Raw genomic sequence first — 13,171 nt, 5'->3', positions numbered from 1 at the left:
TAGGGCAGTGTACGGATCCTAATGGACGGAGCTCTGTCTAGCCGCCTAAGGGCTAGTGATTACAGAGGTGACTTCGGGGATGTGGTATGGTAAAAGGTTGTGCAAATGCACAGAGAAGGGTTCCAGGGGTCCGGGTCTGATGCGGTAGAGTTCGGTAGGGTTAGGATTTAGGGTGAGAGTCGGATGTGCTTATAGGGTGGATCGTCGTGTGGAGATGGGTGATGGTTGGTGTGGGAGTGACGAGGATTGTCGTAGGGCAGTTGGTGGAGACTCGAGCTAATGTCAGCAACTAACAATCCAACTGGACTGAGCTACGACAAAGCTGAGGAGACAGACAAGAGGAATGTGAGTGAGAAAAGACCAGCTCGAGTCTGGCTTGTTATTGAGCAATACGAGCTCCTTATATACATGTCAGACTGAATATCTAGAATATCCTACGAATATACGGAGGTGTATGGAAAGTGAAAGAATACTATAGAATCCGGGAGAACCATCTGGATTGTGTAATATTCATGACACGGGGCAGCGCCGAGAGCTCGCCTGAAGGTTTTTTCTCGCAGTAATAAGGATTTTGAATGGCTCCTTATCAAGGATTAAATAGTAAGGATGCGTCAAGGTGAAAGGCACTTTCCCGCGTAATTAGTCAAATCTGGTTAAACAAGTTTCTCCAGTTACTTGAGAAAAGTCAGAGACGGAACCTCACGTTTTAGGCCGGTTTTGTACCCAACTTTTACCTCAATATGCCGTGGAAGCATTTATGGTTATTTAACAATTTTTGGATGGATTTCCACCAAAACAAACCGCGCTTACATGCTTTGTTCATTGACCTCTCTGGCATCCTTTACGCAGGCTCACACCCGTTTCGCATATTCACCGCCTCTCGCCGTCTCGTACCGCCCAATGGCTATCAGACATCATTAAACAAACGGTACCGCTCAAATTCTGTGGCAGCGCAAGCGCAGAGGGACGAAATGGGCTCGAAGGCAAGCTCTATTGCGTGGGTGTTGAATCACACTATATTACCGAGGTCAGGAGAGCCTTTTGGCCTGCTCTGGTCATCGCATCCCTGAGCATCCTTCAGAAGGTGCGCCTGTGCTTGACCCTCAGCGGAGAGCGACATGACGAGCAACCAGCAGATGGAGAGCACAGCTCAGCTGTCATCGGCTCCACGACGTACGATCGCCCGTACGCTGTCTCCCACCCAAAGCAAAGCCTCGAATGAATTATTATCTCTCTACCCCAGACTGCTTACCGCATCCCCGTCAATGGCCATTCCAGGCACGTTTTAACTACCATACATGCTCTGCTCATGGCCTCAGTCGCGGTAACACCCAACGAATACGGCACCTCTCGCCCCAGATTTGTTAGGAATGACACGACTGTCGATAGCATTGGAGTGGACGAGCTATTTTCGGGAAGATTGCGATTACAAGGGGCAGCACCAAGATGGGCGCGGTCGCGCTGGGGCTTTGCTAGGTGTTAGGTAAGTGTTCTATTTAGTTCCATTTACTCTGCGGATAATAGAAGCTCACGGGTCGTGCAATGCACACAGGCATATACCGTTTCGAGATGAGATCTATGAGCGTCGGCCTGGCGTTCTCAAAGGCGAAGCACACGTTCATAGAGAGGTCGTTTGGAACATTCTAAGCCTACGAATCTTGGAAGCGGAAAAAGCGGAGTAACGGAGGTACGTTCGATTGCAATGACATTTCTAGTCTTTCTAACGCGCCGAATCCAGTGTGATTCAGGCAAGGTTGGGTGTAAACGAAGCCAATTACCAGTCATCGCCATGCGGTGTCGATATAAGGTTCTGTACACGTCCAGAGGCTGCTTTCCCACAGTCAAGCGCCGTCTTCAGGAAGTACAAAAGCACCGGCTTGAGATACACATTGCATGGGACGTAGGTACAGGAGATCGTGCATCAGACGGACTCAGTGCCTTTGTGACGATATGCGAATACCGGTTCGCTGAGGTGGATGTATGGTCTTCCAGCTCGGTCGCGGCGCTTTCGATCTAGAAGAGAACACCAGCCAGAAGAAGCTGTACCGGGCTGTGCACCTCGAGGGCACGGTGAGGACGTCACGCTTTACGAGTCTGGATTATAAAGGTACGTGACGCTCTATCGCTCTCCTCAGACATCTCACCATGCCAAAGGACCCTCCTCCTCAACCAAGCGAAGTCTACGCGTCATGCCTACGCACAGTTGGGCAAGGCTACGCACTGTGGCATCCGGAGCCGCATACCTCCGGCGAGGTGCAAATCGCCGACGTGGGGCACATAGTCGACGGCGCGTTCATCCGGCTGTTCAACGTTCTTGACAGCGATCAGAAGTTTTTTGGATTTCTCAATAAACCTGTACCCAACCCGGATGTGCTGCCGGAGGGCGCCACGCAGTCGCGCGACGTGCGCAATAGGGTACTCATTCCGGGATCGTATCGCAGCGATGGTGTGGAGGAAACTTCAGGCAGTCTTCATGCCGAGGCGTAAGTGCAGCTGTAATGAGAAACGAGCTTTCATCTCACGTTCCTGCAGATATGGCCCGGGCGGCGCAGGCAGCGGCGGCTTGGAAGCTGGCTTTGCCTGCAAGCGGGATCAAGGGGCTGTCCTGGTCCTGAATTCTGCCGCAAAGAAAGAGATCATTCTCGACAACTACCGCCTCCGCCGCTATATCCGTGACCATCATACGACATGGTGCCAGAATATCAGCCATCATAAAGACGGGCCGGGTCTAGTAGTCCAGCCGGAGAATGTCATCTTCGTCTACGGCTGGGTTAAGACGTCGCCGAATTGGAAAGCGACGACGTTCTGCAACTCAAAGACAAGGTACTTCGCGTCTGTCGACGTCCAGGTTGGGCCCCATTTCAGCGCGGGCGGCGACTACCACAGGGCCAATATCGTCTCAGGCCCGCAGCTCACTAGAACTGGGACCTCGTATCCTTCAGCTACTCAGACGGAGCCTCAGGATCAGTGTGTCTTCCTCAGCGGATACACGGTGAAATGGAGGTTAGGCATCTTCCCGCGGCTGCGGGCAGCGGCAGGGTACCACCAACTTCCGGACGACCGCGATGGAAGAAGCGGCGACGGGGGAGAGGGAGTGGCCACAATAGATGTCCCCGATGAGGACGAGTTCATGGACGACATTGAGAGCGTAAGTCTGGTTCTAATGTTCATGAATGCTGATACTCAAGAACGATCTTATGATTGTAGTGTACTGCCCAAGGGCCTCTGAATGACTTACTTGAGTATATTCTGGAGGCAAGTAGTTCTGTCGCTCGCGGGAAGCCTTTCCTGACCTTGCGTCTTAGGTTTCTGATGCGGAAGTGGCCATTGGGTCGGACGAAGATATTGAAAGTATCCTTCTGGTAAGTAGTCGCTCTGCCCACGCACCCTTTCAGTTGTGATTGATAGCATCGCTACAGGACCAGCCCTGGCCAGAAGATATGGCGTCATACTTGCGGCAGACGCGTCCTACAATCGAGATTCAAGAAGGCAGTAAGTTACACGGATTATGGCATCGCTGAAACGAGCTCATTGTATTCTGTCTCCCACAGTGGGAATGATTTCGCTTCTGGAGAAAGTTCAACGGGAACGGGAACGTCAGTTTCACAACCATGACCCTTCCGAGTCAGACAAGGCAGAGTATCCCGACATTGGCACCAAAGAAGCGGGAACGCTGGGCGATGGGCGCGTTTTGTTTGGTCCCTCTCAGACTAAGGCTCGCACTGTGGACTGGAAACACTTGAAACTGGAGCACAAGGATGTGGAGAATGGCGCCATAACGTACGTCTCGATGTGCCCGAGTGGCAAGCTACTCGCGGCAGCCTGGGACGACATCACCATCACGGTCTGGAGGCTTCAGGATGGCCTCACCGTTCAACATCTCGGGGTCGAAGGGCACGAGGATACGATTTGGTCAATCGCCTTCTCTCCCGATAGCAAACACATTGTCTCGGGATCCGCCGACGCACTTGCTCTCGTTTGGGACGTCGGGACTGGAGACATCGTACATCGTTTGGAGGGTCCATACACAGGACGTCATGGCGGTTGCATACTCCCTTGACGGAGCCCTGATCGCCACCGGCTCCTCGGACCACTCCCTCAGGATCTGGGGTGCTCTCAGCGGAGCTCTACTCTACTCCTTCGAAGACCTCGGGTCGGACATCAAACGCGTCGTCTTCTCGCCTGACGGCTCTCGTCTTGCTGCGTGTTCAGACGTCTCTGTGACGGTCTGGGACCCACGTGAAGGTGCCCGCATTGCCACGTTGCCTGAGCACAACAGCGCAATCTGGTGCATGGCATTCTCACCCAACAGCGACCGTATCGTGACGGGGTCCGAGGACAGCAGCGCGCGCGTATGGGACGCGAGCAGCGGCGAGGTGCTGGTGGAGCTGCACGAGCACACGAGCTCGGTCTGTTCGGCAGCGTTCTCACCTGACGGGAGCGAGGTCGCGACGGCGTCGCAGGATGGCATCGTCGTCACGTGCAACTCGTGGACGGGCGAGCGGCGCTTCATGTTGGGAGATGACGTCGATACCGCCGTCGAGGCTGTGGCGTACTCGTCCAAGAACGATTTCATCGCCGCCGGAGCGGCGGACGGGCGCGTGCGCGTGTGGAACTCAAAGTCTGGTTCATTCTTTGCGGAGTTCCAGGGACACGAGGGAGAGGTGAAGAATGTGATGTTTGCGCCTAACGGCTGGGATCTTCTGTCCTATGCGGAAGATGGGAGCGTACGAAGCTGGAGCGTTCTTGACGCTTTGCGGCTGTCTTAGTAGAGCATTAAATTTCGTGTCGCTATTTTCCTCTGTCGCTTTGCGCAGTCTAGTTGCCCAGTCAGCTTTCTCATTGTTGAGTTGATTCTCGTGTATGCTCACGAACTATAGTCCGAAGAGGAACTGAGTGCCGCGAGCATATGAGTGCTTTCGGAATCATCAGGCCCAGTGAAATATGCTGACTCATCTCCAGTGGCGATGCAGAGAAAGAAGGTCTGGGACGGTCAGTCTAGGAGGCACTAACCGTCTGCCCGGTGCGACATAGTCATTCCCAGATTTCTTGGTATCTTGCGTAAAGTCCGCAATGCGGTGCTTATGTAGGCGCCAGCGGCCTACTACGTTTCGTACAACATTTTCGTCCTCACGTTGCTTCTTGGAGCGCGACGGCCATTATTGTTCGCTTGCGCTCGAAATACCCGCGACAACAGTGTGAAGGCTGATTTCCAGGCACATCCAGTCATTCTCCTCTGACATTCGCGTACTATGTTGGTATTTTTTTCCACTTGGGCCAATTTACATGCTGAACAACGCCGCGCCTCTTCCTTTGGATAGCTAGCTATTCTTGGAGTATTGCTCGACAGCTTAGCCACCATGGAAAGATATTCATGCGGCGTAAATCATTGTATGGATTCTGCTGTACCTTCCGCCGATAATATATGGAGGCAATGGTTGGCATGGTGTGAGTCAAATTCAACGAGATTGCCTCAGGCTGGTCGATTGACTGATCACATTCCTTCAGGTGACCATTCTGGCCCTTTCCCCGCATTTGAAAGCTCTTGGGAGCAGCTCCCCCCAGAACTGCACTACCGTATCTACGGTTTTCTGGCAAACTCCGATATCAGAGCCGATATCTCACGACTCTCCCTAGTCTCGCATGCATGGTCCCGGCAGTTTCGTCCTCGTCTCTTTACCTCCCTTAAGCTAAATAGCGGAGAAGACTGCCATATACTCTATGGTATACTGCGATCTCCATTGTCAGCGTGGCTCGCCGAGCACGTCACTAAGTTGAGATTCGGCGATACTTGCTTCCCGGACCCTCATCTCTGGATGACACTTGTTCGCCTCTTGCCGGCATGTCGCGGGATTGACACGAGATACCAGCGACAGTTCACGCCTAACATAATCCCTAGACGCATATCATATAGCGCAGAGCTGAAGAGCTCGTTACGGAACATCACTACCCTGAAGTTAGATAATTGCGAGTTTCCGTCACTCCGTATCTTACTCCGCACACTAGGAGATATCACCTTCTTAGAGGCCGTCCATTTTCGGAACGTTACATGGTCAGGCGACCCCCTCTTGACAATCGACATTGCGAGCAATATCTCTAATGGCACCTTTCGCCACGTCCGTTCGATCATATTGTGGTATTGCACAAGCGGCGTAGCGGTTCCCGCTTGGATTCTGGCTGCCGCAGGAACGCGACACTCGTTTTCCAGACGTCAAACTATAGATCTGGCGGTCCCTGCGGAGACATGGGCCATCATCAAGTTTATGCGGATGTTTTTCTGCGACATAACCCTTCGAGACTCGCTGTTCCATGTCACAGAAGCAACTCCAGGTGAATTTTGTTCATCATACCGCTGGTTCGTCGTACTCATGAGATACTCTCAAGATAATTACAAGTTTATTGGTTCTCTACGGGCTGGGCCTTCATCTAATGGCATATTAAGAACATGCGCTTACATCTCAGTCCAAATTGTGCGCGCGGGAACTACACCTTCTAGCAACGGCGCTGGTAACGAGACTTGGTCTGTTAGCGACATCGCCCTTGCCGACTCAGGCGACGAGTTGCAATTCGACTATTTCTATCATGATTCCTGCGACTGGTCTGCGGTCACCTCCCTTCTGCCCGTTCTCCCACGGCTGCACCAGTTCCAGGTACTTTGCGGGAAAGGCTATTCAGAGGCGCACTTTCATGCTCTCTCTGCCAAGGTCATGGAGGCCGTGAATATCCATCCGACCGTTACCGTTCAATACGATCCCAGCATGCCAGACGGGAGGTTCTTGCAGCCAACGTTTTTCGATCTAGATGAAGCAGATCTGATGGCAGCACAATAATAGGTACGCACCTTACAGTGCAGTCATCTCACGCTGTGCTGAGCATTGTCTTCGTGCAGGGGCGACGAGTCAAAGGTTTGAGGGAACGTGACAGAAGTAGAGTGGCTTGTCAGCGTCACACATTTTCGTGAATATGCTGTCTACGAAAGCTATCATACTTTGGAGCACACGAGACCTTGGCCAACTTCTAGCATATAATGAGAATTCTTGTTTTGGCATTCAAATGCGAGGGCTAGTATAATTTTTAGCTTTTTGTCCTGCCTTAGACGGCAGCGAAGAAACACAGGGCTATTGGTGCGCTAACAATATCAACTGAAGGAGTTTCTTGGGGCCGGGCAACAAAGTTGAGTGCGCCCGCTCCCCTCTTCAGTCTCTGCAGACCTTCAGGGATTCCCGCAAGACCGTTTGGAAACACCTCTAACCTCGTAGGCCATGTTATAGCACGCGTCAGCAGCTCCTCACACATTTAGAGCAAAATCATGACAAACTCTGATTTCCCCGGCTTCGACTATCTGGGTGAGATGTGCGTACAGACTCCCACAGACCTCCTGCTGGGCCGGCAGCTGGACATCTGCGAGCAACTGTGCAATGTACTTATCGCCTTTCGCAAGCTTCGTCTCGTCTATGGCAGGCTTCCTGACAACGACGAGTTGTCCGCTGGGCGCGACTACGTCATAGAGCGCATTCTGTGTGTCTGGGACGGCAATCGCGTCGTAGCCGTACTTGACGGGTTTGTTTGTGATCTGCATGATGTGTGCAGGGAGTTCTGACAAAGTCAGGGTCCGGTCGATGACATGCATTGCACCGAGGGACTTGATGTACTCTTCGTTGCTCAACGAAGCAGTCGTGATGATGGGAGAGAATCCAGATATCTCTGCAAACTCTATCTCTATGAGAAACATTAACGTCAGCACACATGGAGGTGAGCTGAATGAAACAAATTTACCATGTTGACCGACGCCTGAAGCACCACCCAGGATGACAATGGGCTCGCCGGCATACTTGCCTCCCCCGCCTTCTTCCCAGGGTGGAGTCAGGCCAATACCGCCATGAGGTTTCTGCTTCTTGTCGTACAGCCCAAGAGCGGCGGTCGCCACAGTTATAGGGATGGTGGCAGCTTGATCCAGGGTGATATTCGAAGGGGTCTAAGGGTATCGAGAAAACGATCAGCGTGAGCATTGCTGCAGGAACGGTGGCGGTACAAACTTTCGCGGCGAATTCTGCGTTCATAACGACGTACTGCTGGAATGTGGTCACTACCGGATCGATAAATGTTGCGGCATGCATGCTTTCGTATACGTCAGTGAATGGCATTCACACGAAAGTTTTGAAGCGCGCTTGCACTTTGTCGCCAACTGCGAGTTCTGTGATACCTTCCCCAAGCTTCTTGACGACACCCGTGGCGTCGAAGCCTAGGACAGCGGGCCACTTTCTGACAAGGCGGCCCGACTCTGCCATCTTCCAGTCCGCGGGGTTCAGAGCCGTTGCGTGAAGCTCAATCAGAACGCATCCAGGGCCAGGCTATAGGACATCCTTGACGTCGATGACGAACTTACCACCAGGTTCCGCGAGCTTTCCTGTGAGTAGAAGAACTTTCTGTTGCATGGGAAGTGGCTTGTAAGTTGACTATATGGCGATACCTTCGATATCTCTGGCTCTTATGTCGACGGTGATGGCGGTAACATCACAACGGGCCAATGATCAGGTATCGCGTACGCGATCCTTCCGCGCGCAGTCCGCTGTGCATGCGAGCCGTGCATGATTTGCACCCACACCATCATGGTTTTTGCTTGCCATCAGAATCCTATCCGTAATCTCTGTGAGTTGTGCGAATCATTTTCGAGGCTGCCTGGGGTTAACTCTTGAATACTCAGTCAGCGCATCACGACAAGTGTCGAGCAATCATGCCGGTGGCTGCTTTGCGTCTTATTGACCCACGTACTCAATTGGTTGCCATTTTTCGAATAGGCTCAGCTGGGATGACTCACCGAGGCTGGACAGGACAGTTAAGCTCCGCGCCGAAGGCATTGTGGCTTTGCCGAGTCGCTACGCAGAAGAGTTCGCCAGGGGAGATATCAGAGTAGACGTTGCTAGCCTAGCGTGGGAGCAATCTAGGGATGCGGGGGAACCAGAAGCTAAAAGGTAGCATCGCTACGCCTTTGTGGCGTTGCGCAGCCGCTGGACGTCGGGCATACCACTCCGCGACCAACCGTGCCGATCAGGCTTGAGTAGGAGCATCAGTTCCAGCCAGCCAGCATTATGCTGTTTAATGGACCACTATAATCGCGATCAAACTCCATATTGGACAAGTTACTATGGAGTCTCTTGGGGACGAACGACGAGCTTCAACGCGCTGACGCCACTCTTAAGCGTATCCAAAGCACCAGGTATCCCTGCCAGTCCACTAGAGACGATCTTAATCCTGTTAGGCTGTGTAGATCTGTATTAATACAGCTGCGCAACAGAGCTTGACGTATGATGTGCCCCACCTTAATCTCGCCCCTCTCGAGCAGCCCCGTCATGTTTGCATACAAAGCCAGTCCACACGGCCGTGCCGATGGGTACTGTACGTCAGCAAACACCCAAGCGATGTGTTTCTCTCCACCCTCAAGCTTCTCTTTCGCAATACGTTTATGCGTGACGATGAGTAGGTCTCCGCCGGGTGCGACAACATCGCACATTGCGTTTTGCGTCTCAGCCGTCGAGATTGCGTCTGCGCCATACACGATCGGCTTCTCCGTGATCGCGTGCACCGCGGAAGGTAAAGAGGATAGTGGGATAGTGCGGTCGATGATGTGCGTCGCGCCAAGCGATTTGAGATACTCTTCGTTATGCCTCGACGCCGTCGTGATGATGGGCGAGAACCCGGAAATCTTGGCGAACTGGATCACTGCGTCGCGCGCTAGTACCTTTTTCGTGATAAAGCACGGAGATGAACTGACAAAATTGCCCCACAGAGGTGGAGCCTGCATTGATGACGATAGGCTCATCGGCGTACTTGCCTCGTCCACCCTTCTCCCAAGGCGGAGTCAAACCGAGGCCGCCATGGGGCGAGCGCTTGCTATCGTACAAGCCTAAAGCTGCGGTTGCTAGCACGAGTGGGATCGTTGAGGCCTCGTCCAAGGAAATGTTATCAGGAACCTACGCGCATCAATTGAGAGGTGTTCAGCGCATAGCAGGCGCAGATAAAACATACCTTTGCAACAAAGTCTGCCTTGATAGCAGCATACTGCAAGAACGTCGAGATCTTCGGCTCCACCATGGTACCAGCGTGCATTCTGAAAGCAATCAGCACATTGATCAAGCATGAATATATAGAAGCACGTACACTCGATCTCCGACCTCGATATTCGCAACGCCCTCGCCGACCTTTATGACGACACCCGCACCATCAAGCCCAAAGATTGCAGGCCACTTGGGGACGAACAACCCCCGCTCACGCATGAACCAGTCTATCGGGTTCAGCCCGACGGCCTGCAGCTCAACGAGGACCTCCCCGGGACCGAGCTCGGGTACATCGATGAGTTCGACGGAGTAAGTCCCCTGGATATTCGAACAGAAGAGTGTCTTCTGCTGCTTGCTTGTCATAGCCTGGAATCGTCAGGGAACGTATGTCGCGATGCATCCATATTCCGAGTCTGGCGGGCTTAATATGACATCGTCGGCGTCGCCTGCGGAATAAGCGCCGTAGCCCAAACACGAGATAAATCGATAAACGTTAAACCTTTGTGTAGATATAGGTCTAAAACTCATATCTGGAAATATTACGTGTGCGCTTATGAATTTATCCAAAACGGTCACCTTTTTTGTAAGAAAACGGGCGTAGAGAACAGACGATCGCTACGAGAATTGTGTAGCTTGATTTTGCTGCAGATAATGGCACCATTTCTTTCTGGTAAAAAAGCTCAGGCCTATTTGCGAAAAATATTAAATATATTTTAGGCCTCTATCCAACCAAAGAGGAAAGCTTTTGTCCCGTGAAAGTAAACTAGAGCTTACTGACAGCGCCCCATAGTCAAGCACAAGATTAAGCATCATGATATGAAGATGCTGCGAACCTACAACCTAGTCCCGGAGGTCTCGGCTCCTCTGGTATGACAAAGCCTCTTCGCAGTGTATCCGCACCCGCTTGTACAAGTTGACCATCTCCGGAGAAAACTCGGCTTATCTGACCGAGTGCGTACGCGGCTGTCGGCTTTTACGTTCGCAGTCACGTATAGCGTACGTGAGCGCGACGCAGCGCTTCATGATTATGGTGATATTGGAAAGTACAGGCTTCGGCTGGGCTATAGGCTAGCTGTCAGTACAAGATACTGTACTCTCATACAAGCGCATAAACTCGCGGGTGAACTCAACACTCCTCTGCGTCGTGCTCTCGACGCCTCTATCCCCCATTCGCAAGATCAAGCTGAACCCACGCGTCGACTTCGCCTAATATACTTCGGTTTCGTCTTTGACGAGGTTGAGGGCGTCATGGTCGGAGGTTAAGGGAGGTCCCGCGCTTACGCCTGAAAAGGAACAATATTACATAACGCCAAATGACGCTTTGTGATTGGCTGGCAGGATGTGCCGGGCTCTTGCGCACAACCTCACGTACTACAGGCCATTCAAAGACAGCCACCCAACCTCGGGCTATTAGCGATGTTGGCTGAGTAACATACTAGTAAATTCCGACCTTGGCGAGTGGGAACGATCGCCGTGTTTATACCGATGAGTTCTCTGCTCTCGTTATGGCGTCTCCCGGGCCGTCTTCCGCGATGCTCGATTCTCACCTCTTCTGCTGTGCACACACGCAATACTCATGACGTGATGGCGAAGCAATATATTTCGGTGGGTTGCTCTTTTTCCGCGCGGCCTGGGACATGGGCACCTCGTTTCCGTCGCGAGCCCAGCGGCGCGACTCCGTCGTGCAGCGGCCTTGCTCTGGGTCTTCCCGAGAAGCACCGTCCATAAACGAATGCACAGTCTATCCGCGTATCCCTATTCTACAGCTCACGGGTAGCATGTTGATCGCATATCATCAGCAGACCTTCAGAGACAGGAGCACGCTTCATTCGCGACGATACTGCAGCGGCGTTTTGGCTAGCATGGCTACCGCATGCTTTTCACGTACGTTTTATACGGCTTTCATGGTCCATGATGTGGTTCCGCCCCGTTCCAAGGTACATATAGCCTGCACTGCGGTCGGCGAGGCCCGCATATCTTCAGCTGTAGAGCAGCTCATCTAGCAGAAATGAGCGCCAGCGCGAACCCCACGATATCGAGAGACGACACCGTCACCATTGCGTACGTCCTACATCCTTTTCATGAAATACCCAGCTAAACTCTTAGTAGCATCATGGGCGCGACTGGCTCGGGAAAATCGACGGTAAGGTGCACTCTTTGAGGCGTGCCTCTCCTCAAACTCCTTGTCTGGAAAGTTTGTCAACCGTGCCAGCAACTCACGCCTTGAAGAGAGTGGAAGCCTGGAGTCGTGCACCGACAATGTCGTGGTCGCCGAGCCTTTCCTACTAGATGGAAAGGTGGTAACCCTCATCGATACCCCCGGCTTTGACGACACCACCAAGACTGAAGCCGAAGTCCTCGGTCTCATTTCTGCTTTTCTCTCGGCGACGTGCGTGCACTGCTATATCTCTCTCCGGTTTACATTTGACATGCTTGCGTAGGTACAAACAGGGTAGAACGCTCAACGGCGTCATCTACATGCAGAACATCACTATCCACCGCATGGGCGGCATGGCGCGCAAGAACTTTCGACTCTTCCGGAAGCTCTGCGGCGACGCCACGCTCAAAAACGTCCTCATCGCTACGAATATGTGGAGCGACGTCAACCCTACTCTCGCCGCACAGCGCGAACGAGAAATGGCAGAGAAAGATATCTTTTTCAAGTCCGCTATCGAAAAGGGTGCGCGCATGGTGCGACACGACAATACGGTCGAATCCGCTCACCGCATAATCCGCGAAATCATGGGCTTCACGCCTGCGCCACTGCAGATCCAACGCGAGACGGTGGACGAAAACAAGCCGCTTCCGGAGACGGACGCGGGACAGGACGTCAAGGCGGGGCTCGAGGAGCAACTGACGCGGTACAAGACCGAGGTCGCTGAGTTGCGCGGAACCATACAGGAGCTCCTCCAAGCCAAGGACGACAAACACCGCGAGGACCTCCAGGAGCTGCGCGAGGCGATGCGCGATCTGCAAGGCCAGCTCACCAAGGTGCAAGCAGAGGCGCACCGCTTGCGCGAGGAGCACGAGGCCAGCCGACGGGAGTACGAGGAGAAGATGGGACGCATGGCGGAGGCGATGGCCGCGCGCGAAGCCGAACTGCGCATGGCGCGAGA

The 13,171-nt window shown here is 53.0% G+C and overlaps 5 protein-coding genes across 5 annotated transcripts in view; 3 read left to right on the top strand and 2 right to left on the bottom strand.

Annotated features, from left to right (window-relative positions):
* Positions 1–2,205: 2,205 nt before the first annotated feature.
* Positions 2,206–4,902, top strand: PHACADRAFT_253089 (uncharacterized protein; the record flags this gene model as incomplete). The annotated part of the gene is made up of 7 exons (XM_007393867.1): positions 2,206–2,483; positions 2,533–3,148; positions 3,208–3,255; positions 3,306–3,362; positions 3,420–3,492; positions 3,552–4,003; positions 4,032–4,902. Coding segments are annotated over 7 exons (2,262 nt in total), but the record flags the coding sequence as incomplete, so codon positions are not given.
* A 491-nt stretch (positions 4,903–5,393) lies between these two features.
* PHACADRAFT_89734 (uncharacterized protein) lies at positions 5,394–6,830 on the top strand (the record flags this gene model as incomplete). The annotated part of the gene is made up of 1 exon (XM_007393866.1): positions 5,394–6,830. The coding sequence occupies one exon, from the start codon at positions 5,394–5,396 to the stop codon at positions 6,828–6,830; it is 1,437 nt and encodes a 478-aa protein (XP_007393928.1).
* A 466-nt stretch (positions 6,831–7,296) lies between these two features.
* Positions 7,297–8,288, bottom strand: PHACADRAFT_207433 (uncharacterized protein; the record flags this gene model as incomplete). The annotated part of the gene is made up of 5 exons (XM_007393865.1): positions 7,297–7,338; positions 7,376–7,719; positions 7,777–7,975; positions 8,037–8,118; positions 8,149–8,288. 5 exons carry the CDS (start codon positions 8,286–8,288, stop codon positions 7,297–7,299), a joined length of 807 nt encoding a protein of 268 aa, XP_007393927.1.
* An 806-nt stretch (positions 8,289–9,094) lies between these two features.
* PHACADRAFT_117701 (uncharacterized protein) lies at positions 9,095–10,500 on the bottom strand. The gene is made up of 5 exons (XM_007393864.1): positions 10,159–10,500; positions 10,027–10,108; positions 9,773–9,971; positions 9,294–9,720; positions 9,095–9,270 (listed from the first exon to the last, which is right to left on the bottom strand). Exons 1-5 carry the CDS (start codon positions 10,416–10,418, stop codon positions 9,144–9,146), a joined length of 1,095 nt encoding a protein of 364 aa, XP_007393926.1. The 5' UTR covers positions 10,419–10,500; the 3' UTR covers positions 9,095–9,143.
* A 1,159-nt stretch (positions 10,501–11,659) lies between these two features.
* PHACADRAFT_140673 (uncharacterized protein) overlaps positions 11,660–13,171 on the top strand; it is a 2,544-nt gene continuing 1,032 nt past the window's right edge. The window contains exons 1-4 of the mRNA XM_007393863.1: positions 11,660–12,116; positions 12,165–12,198; positions 12,251–12,444; positions 12,497–13,171. Of these exons, the coding sequence (XP_007393925.1) occupies positions 12,064–12,116; positions 12,165–12,198; positions 12,251–12,444; positions 12,497–13,171 (956 nt within the window). The 5' untranslated portion in view covers positions 11,660–12,063. The remainder of the gene's footprint in view (positions 12,117–12,164; positions 12,199–12,250; positions 12,445–12,496) is intronic.

The sequence above is a fragment of the Phanerochaete carnosa genome (assembly GCF_000300595.1).
Source record: "Phanerochaete carnosa HHB-10118-sp unplaced genomic scaffold PHACAscaffold_3, whole genome shotgun sequence".
NCBI lineage: Eukaryota > Fungi > Basidiomycota > Agaricomycetes > Polyporales > Phanerochaetaceae > Phanerochaete > Phanerochaete carnosa.
The sequence above is the reverse complement of the archived record's forward strand: the minus strand, read 5'-3'. Positions and strand labels throughout refer to the sequence as shown.

Excerpts from the sequence above, each read along its gene's own strand:
- PHACADRAFT_117701 (XM_007393864.1), bottom strand. The coding sequence starts at position 10,418 with ATGACAAGCAAGCAGCAGAAGACACTCTTCTGTTCGAATATCCAGGGG. Across the intron at positions 9,972-10,026 it reads AGGCAGACTTTGTTGCAAAG|GTTCCTGATAACATTTCCTT; the intron begins GTATGTTTTATC and ends TGATGCGCGTAG. Across the intron at positions 9,721-9,772 it reads CACCTCTGTGGGGCAATTTT|TGATCCAGTTCGCCAAGATT; the intron begins GTCAGTTCATCT and ends CGCGCGACGCAG.